The sequence below is a fragment of the Cebus imitator genome, unplaced genomic scaffold (assembly GCF_001604975.1).
Source record: "Cebus imitator isolate Cc_AM_T3 unplaced genomic scaffold, Cebus_imitator-1.0 Scaffold344, whole genome shotgun sequence".
Taxonomy (NCBI): domain Eukaryota; kingdom Metazoa; phylum Chordata; class Mammalia; order Primates; family Cebidae; genus Cebus; species Cebus imitator.
The window spans coordinates 1,345,887-1,361,733 of record NW_016107659.1 but is presented as its reverse complement, the minus strand read 5'-3'; the positions used below and the strand labels follow the sequence as shown (position 1 = coordinate 1,361,733).

The 15,847-nt window shown below is 34.5% G+C and overlaps 1 protein-coding gene across 1 annotated transcript in view; it reads left to right on the top strand.

Annotated features, from left to right (window-relative positions):
• C9 (complement C9) overlaps positions 1-10,624 on the top strand; it is an 89,318-nt gene extending 78,694 nt beyond the window's left edge. Inside the window, exons 10-11 of the mRNA XM_017505906.2 lie at positions 6,501-6,729; positions 10,166-10,624. Coding sequence (XP_017361395.1) covers positions 6,501-6,729; positions 10,166-10,200 — 264 coding nt within the window. The 3' untranslated portion in view covers positions 10,201-10,624. The remainder of the gene's footprint in view (positions 1-6,500; positions 6,730-10,165) is intronic.
• Positions 10,625-15,847: the final 5,223 nt, after the last annotated feature.

The following is a 15,847-nucleotide window of genomic DNA, read 5'->3' as shown; positions in this document are numbered from 1 at the left end:
CTCCTGAGTAGCTGGGATTACAGGCACGCGCCACCATGCCCAGCTAATTTTTTGTATTTTTAGTAGAGACGGGGTTTCACCGTGTTGACCAGGATGGTCTCGATCTCTTGACCTCGTGATCCACCTGCCTCGGCCTCCCAAAGTGCTGGGATTACAGGCGTGAGCCACCGCGCCCGGCCGAGGTTTTCTATACATAAGAGTTTGTCTTCTGCAAACAGGAACAATTTAACTTCCTCCTTTCCAATTTAGGTGTCCTTTATTTCTTTCTCTTGCCTAATTGCTCTTGCTAGGACTTCCAGTATTATGTCAAATAAGAATGATGAGAGTGAGCATTCTTGTCTTGTTTCAGTTCTTAGAGGAAGAGCTTTCTGCTTTTAACCAATCAGTATGATGTTGGCTGTGGGTTTGTTATATATAGGCTTAATTATGTTGAAGTATTTTTATTCTATGCCTAATTTATTGACAGTTTGTTTCACAAAAAGATATTATTTGTATCAAATGCTTTTTCTGAATCTATTGAGATGATCACATGGTTTCTGTTCATAATTTGCTGATGTGATGTTTCATATTTATTGATTACTATATGTTAAACTATTTCTGGGATAAATCATGCCCAGTTGGTCATGTTGTATTATCTCTTTGATATATTGTTGGATTCATTTTGCTAATATTTTGTAGAGGACTTTTGCATCTATGTTCATTGGGGATATTGGCCTATGGGTTTTTCTTGTGTGTGTTGTGTCTTTGTTTGGTTTTGATATCAGAGTTATACTGGTCCATAAAATGAGTTAGGAAGAGTTCTCTCCATTTCAGTCTTTCAAAAAATAATTTGAGAAGAACGAGTGTTAATTCTTCTTTAAAGATTTGGTAGCATTGAAGCTATATGGTCCTGGACCTTTCTTTGTTGAAAGACTTTTTATTACAGCTTCAAACTCTTTACTTATTATTGGGCTATTCAAGTTTTCTATTTATTCTTGGTTCAATCTTGAGAGGTTGTATGTGTCTAGAAATTTATCCATTTTTCTCTAGGTTTTTTTAATGTATTGGTTTATAGTCGTTCATAGCACTATCTAATTCCCCTTTGTGTTTCTGTGGTATCTGTTGTGATGTCTCCATTTTTGTTTCTGATTTTATTTATTTGGGTCTTCTTTTTTTTTTTTTCTTAGTCTAGCTACTGTTTGTTTATTTTGTCTTTCTTTTAAAATGAAAACTTTTAATCAACTTTTTTGTTTCATTAATCATTTGTATTTGTTTTCAGTCTCAATTTTGTTTATTTCTGCTCTGATCTTTATTATCTCTTTCCTTCTGCTACTTTGGGGTTTGTTTTGTTCTTGCTTTTCTAGCTCCTTGAAATGCATCATTAAGCTATTTATTTGAAAATTTTCTATATTCTTGAAGTAGACATTGATTTCTATAAACTTTCTTCTTAATACTGCATTTTCTTTGTCTTATCAGTTTTGGTATGTTCTGTTTCTATTTTCATTTATTTCAAGAAATTTAAATCATTTCCTTCTTAACCTCTTAATTGATTTAATGGTCATTCAGGAGCATGTTGTTTAATTTCTGTGTATTTGTACAGTTTCCAAAGTTTCCTTGATTATTGACTTCTGATTTTATTCCATGTGGTGTGAGAGGATACTTAATGTCATTTTAGTTTATAAATTTTTTTGAGACTTGTTATGTTTTCTAACATATGATTAATCCTGGAAAATATTCCATGTACTGATAAAAAGAATGTGTTCTCTGCAGCTCTTGGGCAAAAAGTTCTGTAAATGCCTGGGTTCATTTGGTCTATGGTGCAGATTAAATCCTGTGTTCTTTGTTGATTTTCTGTTTAGATAATCTCTCCAATGCTGAAAGTGAAATGTTAAAGTCCCCAAATATCATTTTATTGTTTCACTTTAGATCTAATATTTGCTTTATGTGTCTGGGTGTTCCAGCATTGGGTGCATATACATTTTAAATTATTATATTTTTTTGCTGAATGGATCCCTTTATTATTATATGATCTTATTCTTTTTCTCCTTTTTACAGCTTTTGACTTGAAGTCTGCTTTTTCTAAGCATAGATATTCTTGCTTGCTTTTGGTTTACCTTTGCATGAAATATCTTTTTCCATCCTTCACATTTCATCTATATATATCTGTACAGGTGAAGTGAGTTTCTTATATGGAGCATATAGTTGGGTATTATTTCTTTTTTTTTTAATTTATCCAATCTATATCTCTTAAATGGGGAATATAATTCATTTACATTCAAGGTTATTATTGATAGTGAGGACTTACCACTGTCTTTTTATTGATTGTTTTCTGGTTATTTTGAATATCTTTTGTGTCTTATTTCCTCCCTTGTTTTTTATTTTTGCAGTTGAATAGTTTTCTGTAGTGATCTGGGCATGTGAGAGCCCCTGGGCTTCCAACCACTCAGATGCCTTTCTGCTTCCCCCTTGTACTCCAGCGCTCTCCCTTCAACATTTCAGTTAAATCTTGTTTATTCATTACATTGTTCTTTTCTTGTCCTGACCATTCTTGTTTATTAAGTATGTTATATGATTCCATTTTATGTCCAGTATAATACTCATGCCTCTTTTTAAAAATATTTTTTACTGTAGTACATGTTTCATAATATACATTCTTAATTTATCATAGTCTGCCTTCAAATGATATTATGCTGCTTTATGTATAGTGTAAAACAAATATAACACTGTATTTCCAAATCCTCCCTCCCATTTTTAATGCCATTTTTAACATATTGTATCATGAGTTTATGGTGTATGTATATTTTACATAGATTACTATATATTTTATTTTTTATTTTTACATACACCATAAACTCATACTACAATGCAACAACATTTGCTGTAGATTAATATATTGTTAGAGCAATTACAACTAGAAAGGCATAGTTTTCCTTTATTTAGTTATGCTCAGAGCTCACGATTACTTTATAGGTCAAATTTCAGTTCTTTGTGATAATTCTTCTGCCTGAAAAATTTCCTTTGGCACTTCTTTTAGTGCACATCTGCTAGTATCAAATTCTCTTGGCTTTTGCTTCTCTGGAAAAAAAAATTATTTTAATTTTTCAGTGACATTTCATTTGGTATAAAATTCTGGGTTTACAGATTTTATAGGTCTTTTTTGTTTTGTTTTGTTTTTTGTCTTTCAGTACTTAAAGATATTAATCCTTGTCTTCTGGCTTGCATAGTTTTTAGATAAACAGCACTGTAACACTTATCTCTCACCTTCTGTTTGTAGCATTTCCTTTGATTGTCATTGCCTTAAAGATTTCCTTTTAATCTTTGGTTTTCCATAGTTTGAGTCTGATGTATATGGATATTTGTTTATTTTTTATTCTGCTTGAAGTTCCCTAAACTTCTGGAGTCTATGATTTAATTATTTAATCACTTTTGAAAAAATTTTGGTCATTATGTCTTCAAATATTTCTTCTACCACAATCACATTATCTTTCTCCTCTCTCAACCCCTTCTTCCAACCTCCTCACTTTTTTCTATTATTCAAATAATATATGTTGCCATACTCTTTCATATTTCCCCATACTCTTGGATGCTCAGTCCTGGGTTCCTTCCCCCCAACCCTTTTATCTCTCTGTATTTTAATTTGGCTGATTTCTACCAACCTTTTGTCAGGCTTACTGTTCTTTTGCTGTGTCAAATCTGCTGACAAACTCATCAAATATATTCATCCCTTTTAACATGCTTTTTATTTTTTATATTTACATTTGACTCTTTTTATATATCATTGATTATATCTAGTAAAGTCAAATTCTTGATTGTATCTAGTAAATTCAATCTAATTTCAACATACTAATGTTTTTTCCTAAACTCTTTCTAAGATTTTCTCCACTATCTTTTTTTTTTTTTTTGAGCAATTTTTCTCTGGTAATACTTAGGTGCAAAATTATTTTTAACCTTAGTTTTTATTCATAAAATATCTTGATGTTTTTCGCCAGGTCTGAATATTCTCTGTCATTAGCTTTTCAAATATTGCTTCTTGGGTATTCTGTCCTTTGTTCTCTTTCTTGGGCTTGAAATACATGGATCTTTTTCCTTCCCACAGTAACACTTATGTTTCCTGCCCTCTCTATGTATAACTCATCCTTTTGTCTCTTCATGCTTTATTGTCAATGTTTTCTTCTAACCTATATTCCAATTTATTAAATTGCTTTAGTATTACCACATTTGCTATTTAACTAATTCGTTAATTTGTATTATAATATTTGTTTCTTTTTTCAAATCTATTTTTAACAACTTCCATTTCTTTGCTAAAATTTTCAGTCTTGTCTCTTATCTCCCTGCATATGCAAACAGTTAATGTCTGATAATTATTTAAAGTCTGATAACACAAACTGGCAGCCACCATAGCTGTTTTTATTTTCCATTATTTCCATTGGTCTCATGCATGTTGTCTTATTTCCTCGTGTGCCTAGTTATTTTTACTGTGAGCTAGATACTGTACTTAAAATTGTTATAGGAGTAGCTTGATGTCTGAGATAATTTCATGTATTCATATATTCCTCCAAAAACTATATTTATGTTTGGAAAGCTTCTAGGATACCCACTAATGAGCCAAGATTATTTTAATCCAAACTGAGCTACAGTTTCTGCCAGGGCTCTCCTTCTTCCACTTTCCTCTTAGTCCTCAAATCAAAGGATAGCATGTCTACCTTGGCTGACCTGAATTCCAGTGTTTTCTCTTCAGCCCAGTAATGTGTTGCTCTACCTCCTAGTCCTTCTGTTACCTCTTGCTGAATTGGGAAATGTGTCAAGAGGACTAGTAACCCTCAAATACTGGGCCCACTTCTTGGATTACCACCTCCTCCCAGATCTTAGCTCAGTAATTTTTTATTTTCTTGTTAGTTCTCCAGGGGCTTTCAGCAGTTTTTAAATAAATGTTTGGTTTTATTTTGTTCAGCTTTTCTCATTGTCTTTAGGTAAAAGATTAGTTCACATTATTTAATCCATCATTACTCTTCTGCAGGAATTTGTGTGTGTGTGTGTTTTTAGCTCTACTCTCTAGATTCTCATTTCTTTTAAGTTTTGTGGTCTCTTATCTTAAAGTGCTATGCCACCAAAGTGCCTCTAACAGTTTATTCACTCAAAAAGCTCTTGCTAGTTACACAGTTGAATTTGCTTAAGTTAAGTGAACATATAAATTTCCCTATATATGTTATGGTGTCTCCATTATAAGAGCCTCTTAATTTTTTTTATGAACATCAAGCTACACAATAGATCTTCTGAACTTACTCCTTCTGTCTAACTAAAATTTTGAATATTTTGAACAACATCTCCCCAATCCTCTCCTCTATTTAAAAACTTTTAAAATTGAACAATCTTCTCTCTGCCATGACACTTTCAAACCTCAGCTCAATATTTATTGTCAAAGCCTTTCCAAACTTCCTTGATTTCAGTGTAGCAACTGTATATCTTACTGCAAGAATCTGAGTGTGCAAAATAAGTAACTTTACTTCATTTTCTTTATATTTAATTAAATTTGATTTTGAGATCCTGTCCCTCCATGTTGCTAGAAAATTCACCTTTTATTTGTTTGCTGGATGGGGCTCAGGAAATTTTTTCCCTGTTGTCTAAATTGGTACAAAAATCCTGACACTTCTGTTCAGGAAACGGAGATATAATTTACATAAATCTTTAGTTCATTGTAGTCACCTTAATAACCTCATTGTTTAGGCTCACATGTTCACTAGAACTCAAACATTTCCAAGCCCTCCATGCCAGATTTGTAAAAGGAAATCACTGACAAAACGGAATTACTGATGCTTCATGTGGAGCTTCCTTAAGGCACCCCACAGTTCCTGCTACCTCCCAAAATAGCTGCTAAATATCTAGCTATGGTTTCCTGTTACTTGAGGTATATACTAACCTCAATCCCCTTTCTATTCTGGAGGAATCTCTTTTCTTGGTGACATTCTTCTATGCGCCTTACCTCAGCAAAAATTTCTCAATGAATTCAGACTTTTGGTGGGGGGGGGGGAAGGAAGAAATAAGAAAAATGTTGCCTTCAGGGGACATTCTGAACTTGGCCTGCACACAAACCTCCTCTTACACAAGAGATAGTGGACGTCTTCTTGCCTTCTGGAAGAGGAGAAGAAGGAAGAAGGCAGCAAAAACAATTCACAAAATAATATGTCAATAAATTATCCATCCAGAAATTTAAGTCCCTCAGTTATTCATTTTTAAAGCATATATACCTGTTTTCTGTAGCACCTATCACAGTTTCTATTTGAAATTTATGCATGATTATTTTATTATTATCAGTTCCTTAACTCCATAATATGACCTCCCTGATAGTGAACATCTTGACTAGTTCTGATTATTTAAAAGCTAACATCACATCTGGCAATAATATACATTCAATAAGTTTTTGTTGAATTAATAAATCAGTGAATAAATAATTGAGTAAACAGTATTCTATAAGCTCTCTCAGTTAAAAATGACCTAAAATTAAATGTTTTTCTTCCTTTCAGCTGTCTCCTATATATAATCTGATTCCAGTGAAAATGAATAATGCACACGTAAAGAAAGAAAATTTAGAAAGAGCTATTGAAGACTATATCAATGAATTTAGTGCAAGAAAATGCTACTTATGCCAAAATGGAGGTACAGTGATTCTAATTGATGGAAAGTGTGTGTGTACCTGCCCACTCAAATTTGAGGGAACTGCCTGTGAAATCAGTAAGCAAAAAATTCCTGAAGGTGAGGACGATTTATTTTATGTATTTGAAGACAAAAATGTGTACTCTGGGGTTATTTAATTTGAAAACTAGCTCTTGAATTAATTTGTACTAAATTTCTAGGTTATTTATATAAACAGAGGATAAAGATTGAGTGAATAGTGAAGATGGGTAAATCAGCATTTATGTGTTATTTTAACATCTTCTTGTATATATAAAAATAGAATTATAAATAAGTAATACATTATAATTATTGTATTACTCTTTAAGTATAAAAATATTCCTATGGAAAGTTTACAGAAATATAACAAATATCCAGTTATTCACTACCTAGAATTGATGAATGGTTATACATATATATCATATATACTTTTTATAAATGTATATATTATATACTGTGCATAATATGTATTCATGTGTATAGACATAGACATATATACTTCAAAACCCTTTTTAAAGAAAAAACAATAATATATCCAGTGAATTACTTTATACCACATCCCCTCCCCTCAAAAAAGTTCTATTGCCTTTTCTTTCTTCTACTACTCAGATACAATCACTTTCATTAAGTTGGTGTGTATCTTTCTAGTTCATATTTTTGTGCTTGTACTAAATATGTATGTACCGGTGAAAAATATGTGATATTGTTTTGTATGTTTTTAAATTTTATATAAATGATATTTACTAGAATTTTATTTTACATTTTTAACTGTATTAGTGTTTTTAAAAACTGAGATTCTGTATTGTATTCTAAAGTTAATCATAAAGAAACATGTTATTTTACATTTCAAAAAATACTTTTTATTATGAATTTGGGAGTACACGTGAAGGTTTATTACATGGACATATTGTATAATGGTAAGCTTTGGGCCTCTGGGGTACCCATCACCCAAATAGTGATCACTGTACCCAATAGGTAATTTTTCAGCCCTCATCCTTCCCCATCGTCACCATTTTTAGAGTCCCTACTTTCTATTATTTTCATCTTTATCTCCATACATATCCGTTGTTTAGCTCCCACTTATAAGTGAGAACTATTTAATTTTCTGCTTCTGAGTTATTTCACTTAGGATGATGACCTCCAGCTCCCTCCATCTTGCTCCAAAAGACATGATTTCATTCTCTTGTATGGCTGAATAATATTCTATGGTCTATATGTACTACATTTTCTTTATCCAATCATCCATTGATGGACATGAAAGTTGATTCCATAACTTTGCTCTCATATAGTGCTGCCATAAACATGTGTGCAGGTGTCTTTTTTATATAAAAGGTGATTTTCCTCTGGGTAGAAACCCAATAGTGGGACTGTTGTGTGGTAGTCCTATTTTTAATTCTTTAAGAAATCATCTCTGCTCTCTTACCATATAATAAATTAACTTGAAATAGATTAAAGACTTAAATGTAAAACTTGAAACTATAAAAATCCTAGAGGAAAATCTAGGAAAAACCCTTCTGGACTTGACCTAGACAAATAATTTATAAGTAAGACCTCAAAAGCAAATGCAATAAAAACAAAAATAGACGAACTGGACTTGATTAAACGATTTTATTCCTTATGAGTAAACATGACTTCAGCCATGTTTCTAATACTAAGAGTTTCTGCTTAGCCTTTCAGTCTGGTAGAATTATTCAGACTCCTAATAGATAAGTGAGATCTTAGTCCAAGTGTTAATATCACAAGATTAGCTAGTAAGATTAACTTTCTATGACAATCATTGTTTGATTGGACAAATAGTTTCCTGCAACAAAATTCTAAAACACTGATGTAGTTTCCTAAAGTAAAGATTCACAGCCTCGTTTATCTTTCAAACACACTTTCATCTCTTACAGTACAAATTTTTAACATTTTAAGAATTTTTTTACACTTCTTAACAAATGACTTAGAAACTCAATGATATGGTGACAAAACATGTAAGTTAGAATTTAAATTTTAGCATAATTGATATATAAATGTATGCTAACTCTGTCTCTCATCTGTCTAAAGTCTTAATCTAGTGCTTTGTATTCCAAAAAAACATTTGTACTCTCCAAAAATTTATACGACATACTTGGTACTTGGAACTTCTGTTTTCTACCTATTTCTCACTATGTAGAATATTCTGCTGATTTCTCTATTATTTCTTCAGTTCTGTGTTCTAATTTTCCAATTCTTTTGTTCAACCATGTGTAGTTTATCCATTTGCTGATCTACTGAGATTATTTTAAAAGTATTTTTCTAAAATTTTGATTTGGCTATTTTTCAAGTCTGTTTTTTCTAGTCTAGTTTACTGGATTATTTTCCTACCTTTATCTCTTCATGAAATTCTTTCAGATTGTTTCAGTAGAAATAGTTTCTGCAGTGCAATTCTCGGCTAAGTCTACCAATTCATTCTCATGATACATTATTCTTTCTTCATTACTTAGCATTTTTTTTAAATTTCAGGTTTAGTTTTGGTGGGAATTATTTCCTGTGGAAACCCTATCTTCCCTGGATACTGAACATATTCCTAGGGTTAGTTTGCTTCTTAGGAGATCCTATCGTTTTCATCAGTCTTGCACCAGATTTTTATGTAAATTTCTTGGTTCGAGTTCCAGATTTTGTGTTTCATAGATAATGAATATCAAGGTCCCTTCCCCAATATATAAAATTATCTTAGATTACTAGGCATTTTTTGGTTGACTTTTCAAACCTGACCCAGGATGGCCCACCAGCTTCTTGCTGAGATATTAGACATGATTTTCTTGCTGAATTATTCCCTCAAGTTAGATCATCCAAGCATCCATTTTGCCATACTATGTTCTAGTTTCCAATTAACACTGAGCACACCCCCATGATAAGATTGAAAACCGCAACACACCATCTTTCTTTTTCTATACCATTTACTTAGCTTGAAATGCTTCCAACTTTCTCCCCTTGAACTAACCGAACCTCCTCCCTTATTCCTTGTGTGTGTTTCTACTCCTAGACCAATGATTCTTAACCAGGTTGATCAATGGATTTATCTGGAAAAGAAAAGAAACAAAACAGATGGCTATCCTAAGCCAATTAAACCAAAACAGCTATGGTTGATCCTGCCTGGGCATGGGATTTTTTTGTTTTTTGGATTTTTAAAAAATCTACTGTTTATTCTAATCTTTAGCCAGGGTTAAACACCTCTATTTTGAACCCAGGCCAGTTAGCATCTCTTTGACGAAACTTTCTCCAATTTCTTCAGGAATCAGTTATCTATCTGCTCCCTGAGAACTTTCCCTCTATTTTCCCAGCACTAATCTCATTGACTCTCTGGAGACAAGATAAATAGCCCTTTCTAAGTATGAAAATGTACCTTGAATCTTAAACCACATTCCATTCGCGCACCTAGACAGTATGGCACAGCGTGATGCAACAGGATAAGGGGTGAATATGTAGATGGGTGATGTATCCAAAGTAAAATCCTATTGATGATTAATACTTGATACTCATTTGTTTTCTCTAGAATTACCAGCCCTAGCCTTCCCTCACAAAGAATAGAGCTGTTGGCTTCTCTCAGCTCCAGTGGAAGACAAGAACACCAGGACCTTCCAGTTTCAAATCCTGCCCCCGAAGATAGTCTTTGTGCCAAGTAAATAGCGACAGGCTTCATGAAAATCCTACCAATCTCTGAAGTCTCCACTTTCTTAGGTCTATAATTCTTTTTTAATTTTTCTTCTTTCAAATCCTATGATTTTCCATTTTTTTATTCCCTAATGAGGAGTCAACAGTGAAATATGCCGGAACTGCTTTCTCCCAGAGGCAATGCCAATCTCTTCTAACAAAACAAAATTAAATCGAAAACAGAATATTGGTTTAAAAGACTTCAAAGAAATTGTCAAACTGCTTTTTATGGTTAACATATTCTGCCAGGTCCATGACCACACGTCTGTACCACGCAATTTAACTTTTATTTACATCTTTATGTTTGGTTTGGTTATTTGCTTATGTGTGCATACATTTATTCAGCAAATACTGAGAACCAACCACCTGCACAGCAGTTGCTTTTACTAGTCTTAGCGCTACCATTTAAATCTATATGTCAAAAGGGAAATGTGTTATATTTGTAACGAGAAACTACTAGTTTACTAAAAAATGTTGAACTCAGGGAGACAGAGAGTAGAATGATAGTTACCAGCGGCTAGAAGCGTAGTAGGGAAGGGAGAGAAAGACAAGACGGTTAATGGGTGCAAAAATCCAGTTAGATGAAAAGAACAATATATGCTCAGTAGCACAACTGAGTGACTATAAACTATTAAATTATGTGAAATTGCCTCCATTAGATCATATTTTACAAGGAAAAAACATCAATTTTATATGGTCCAATTTAATACCTAGCTTATGAATTGTATAAGGTAAGGTTACCTACCTGAGAAGCTGATTAACATTGGCTATGCAATCTTATCCATTAGAGAACATGGTACTTAGGGGTCTGAGATCTTTTGAAAAGGTCTGAGAACTCTTGAAAGAAAGAAAAAGAAAGAGTATATCAAAATACAAAAAGAAAAATGCAAAATCAAAATTAATATACGTTTAAACATCAACATGTATCATGTTAACTTTATTGTTAATATTAATAAACATTTCACAAATTTATAAATTATGTAACTTTTTTACACTTAGCAGAAATGATCAAGAATGCATTTGATTGACGGGAGATAACACCGACTAAATTACTACGTGCAAATAATTTCAAAAGCAACATTTTAAAAACAATTTTCAAGATTGTTTTTAAATAGCAAAGAAAAAGATTACTGGATGTGGAATGCATTTTAATGTTAGGTATGATATGGAGATCATGCTAATAAACCGGCCGTAGCCCTTAAGAGTCTTACATTTGCCATGGGAGCTCAAGAAAAGGCCTGGCCCCTGCCCTTCAAAACACTGTGTGAATTAGAAGATTTGTCATATGTGTATAAATGCTGAACTCTGTTCTTGAACAATCCACTATTGAGAGTGTGAGTTTTTGATGGAGAGCATCTGGCTCAAGACTGTTATTAGAGTAACACCTGAGAATTCCTTCCACCCTTGGGAAGCACAAATGTCAAACAATAAAAGAGCTGAGCCTTGACCAGACCCCTTAGGGCTAGCTTAATGATTTGTCAGAGTCCTTTCTAGGGTAATGAATAGCAGGAATAGCCCAGGTTCACACTTGATGAAGAATCCACCAACATCTTGCTACAGGTAGTACATCTGATGATAGAGCTTCTCCAGCAGGGAGCACCATTGAGACACCAGAAACTGCTCAACAGTAATCAACACAGAGATGAAAGTCTCCAGGCCTAAACTAAAGGAGAATCTCTAGAAATTGGGAGAGATGAGGACCTACCAGGCCTAGCATGGGTCAGCATGGACTGTTGTTTGGAGAAAGTGATGTAGCTTAGTACACCCAGTTGGAGTACATTATAGGTGGCCCCTACCCTACATGCTGTCTGAGGGGGTGCACCACCAATTTCAAGGAAAGGGACAGGCAGAGACAATATCCTTATGAAGTCCAGGCCAGTAAGTTGAATCATTATACTAAATCACTATCAAAAGGAGCCAGTATCAAAAGAAGTTAGAGAAGTGGGATGTGTGTTATGTTCACTAGAGCCTGATGGATACAGAAAGATTGGAGTCTTGCCACATTTTTACATTATTCCCTTTTTATACTCAAAATTCAGGTCACTTATTCATTCTACTGATCATAGAGTAGACAGTCAACATACACCTATTGTCTAATGTTCGAAGTGTGGGTCAGCATTCTCACCCTGGCTTTACACAATTGTCTCTCCTGCAAGGCCTTTTGATTGTGTAGTGGGACCCAACAGTAGCATCTCCTAAATTAGTCTCCCAATAGTTACTTATGAAAACAGCCCAAAATGATAGATGATATGGTCTGGCTCTGTGTCGCCACCCAAACATCATCTCAAATTGTAATCCCCGTGTGTTGAGGGAGGGACCTGGTGGGATGTGATTGGATCATAAGGGCAGTTCCCCTATGCTGTCCTTGTGATAGATGAGTCAGTTCTCATGAGAGCTGATCAAAGGCTAGCTCTGTATTTTTCCTTAATAAGACAATTCTTACATACACACACATAATTCACAGGGCAGTCAAATATCTGTCTTGTGACAGATATTTGGTCCCTAGCCTTCTTCCACCTGTACTTCATGCCCATTACCTACCATCATGCTAAGAGCAGCAAATGGCCCATTAAGAAAGAGAGAGAGAAAGAAACAAAGAATGAATGAATGAATGAAAGAAAGAAAAAAGAGAGAGACGGAGGAAAGGAAGGAAGGGAAGGTGGGAAAGGAAAGAAAGAAGGAAGGAAAGAAAGAAAGAAAAAGAATGAACAAAAGAAAAAGAAAAAAGAATAAAAGGAGGAAAATGAAAAATAGATCCACTTATGAAAAATAGATCCACTTTTCATGTGGGACTTTAATTTTATTTATTAAAGAGCAAATTATCATTAACAAAACGGCAAAAGCAATAAGCAACCCCATGAGAGTGTGTGTCAGTTAAATCTTGTCTCTGAAACCCGTTGAAGCAAAAAGATTATGACTTAGATTCTGCTTCTGTGAAACATATGCAAGGACAAAACAGGTGAGAAGTCATGAGAAGAAAACAGCAGAACCCAACAGACCCACAGAGCTCATGCATCCCCCAAAAACCCAAAGAGAGGGTATGATACAAAAAATGGACAAAATTACAAAAAACAAAAAGCAAGGTAATATATTACCTAGAATTTTTCTGTGTTATTCTTTGTCTCTTTGCTCTCCAAGTTAATTGGTTTGATAAAAACTCCTTACGTGAAGTCTAGATTAAATTTTTCATTGTCCTATTTTAGCAGATTATTTTTAGAGTAGTAAACATTCACCTGGAATTGGGTTTAAATTGTAAAGACAAATGCTCCCTTCTTTTCTTGAGTTTCAATGCAATTTTCTCATTCCGTTAGAATGTGGTGGGAACTCTCCTTTTTGCCAAAAGTAAGTTGATTAATAAGCTATTTCTTTCAGAGCACTGATGTTCTGAAAGAGTTAAGACCCCCTTTCATTAAAAGTAGAAAGTACAGGAGTGAAAAAGTTCACTTTGTTTTTTAAACAAAAAGTGAAAGAGAAATAACCCAAATCAAGGAAGTGCCCACTTCCTCCTGCATAGCCTCCTTAAGCATGCGTGTTCTTATTCTGCTTTTTCCTGCTACTTCCCATTTGCTATTTCATATCTAGCCAAACAGGGAGACTGAATTTCCTTGAATTTTTATGAATCTGCTTGTGAGTTTGCTTTAATTTCATGATTAAAGAGCAGCATTGTAATGACCATCTCTTAGTGTTTGGCAATATTTTAGCCAAAGGCTCTCATATAACTTCCCATAAATGATGGGTTTCAAGGAAGGTTGTACACATGCAAAACTGGTGTATAAAATGTACATTGCTTTCATCAGATTCTGAAAGGAACTCAAGAGACAAAAAAAAAAGCCGGGCGTGCTGGCTCAAGCCTGTAATCCCAGCACTTTGGGAGGCCGAGGCGGGTGGATCACGAGGTCAAGAGATCAAGACCATCCTGGTCAACATGGCGAAACCCTGTCTCTACTAAAAATACAAAAAATTAGCTGGGCATGGTGACACGTGCCTGTAATCCCAGTTACTCAGGAGGCTGAGGCAGGAGAATTGCCTGAACCCAGGAGGCGGAGGTTGCGGTGAGCCGAGATCGCGCCATTGCACTCCAGCCTGGGTAACAAGAGCGAAACTCTGTCTCAAAAAAAAAAAAAAAAAAAAAAAGTGTTTAAAAATAGCTGACCTAAGATCTTAGAGTGAGAAAAGAAAGTATGAAAATTAATTCTCATTGGAGCAGTTTCCAACCTAATACACACAATGCAATTAGAGAACCATAAAAGGCAAACATATTAAGAGCTTGGTTTTGTACTGCAGCCTGCAGGCTTCCAGAAAAAGGGGGACATCAGTGAGCTGGCAGCAGGGAAGCCTTTTTGGAAAAGGTGAGATTCAACATCACTCTGTTCTATCTCAGGGGTCTTAGCCAGGCACATTACTGTTGGGCACATAGAGTCGATGACTATTTGTTTCTTCTCTAAAATGTTAGACATTTAAGTTATAAAAATTAAAATGTATCAGAGGAGTTTATAACTATTTCTAACCTTCTATGCTAACAATTAACCATACTTCTTTTAAGGCCTAATACCTGTAATCCCAGGTATTAGGATTTGGGAGGTCAAGGGGGGTGGATCATGAGGTCAGGATTTCAAGACCAGCCTGGCCAAGATGATGAAACCCTGTCTCTACTAAAAATACAAAAATCACCCAGGTGTGGTGGCACGTGCCTATAGTCTCAGCTACTCAGGAGGCTGAAGCAAGGGAATTGCTTGAACCCAGGAGGCAGAGGTTGCCGTGAGCTGAGATGGCGCCACTGCACTCCAGCCTGGGGGACAGAGCAAGACTCCATCTCAAAAAAAAAAAAAAAAAAGCCTAATGGATAAAACACTGACAATGCATTTCAGTAATAATCATTAGTATTACTCAGATTTTATTAGTACTCTCTCCTTTATCTACTTGCAAGCTGACTTTAAAAAATAAAGTTGGTTTTCCCTAGCCACCCCATGCTTCTAGACCTCACAGACTCCACCTTCAGTGGAGCCACTGCCTTCAGTGAGTACTGACGGGGCAGACTCATTGATTGCACCACTGCCTGAACAAAAACTGTTTTTCAGAATAAAAACTTATGAAAAAAGAGTATATGCCCACGTATTTAAAGAATTATAATCACTTTTGCATTGTCTAAGTTACTCCTCCCTTCTACTAGCAGGAATAATTGCAGTGCCCACACTGCGAAAATATAGGTTTATCATTTTTAGATGGTATCGCTATGCTGTCTGTCATCTTTGTTGCATTTCCTGTTTCACCTTCCTGCTCAGGAACTTACATACTGAGGTTTGCCTTCACAGGAGATATACTCACATATGTGATGTTTGACATATGTTTTTAAAGTAACATGATTATGCTTTAAAAACTATGAAAATATGATTGTAGACTACAAGTTATAGTTGGGAGCTTCAACTGTTAACTTTTTTTTTTCTTATGGCAAAAACAATAAGCAACCCCATGAGAGTGGGGTTGAAAATAATACTTTTCTTATATATGTGTGTTTGAAAGACCA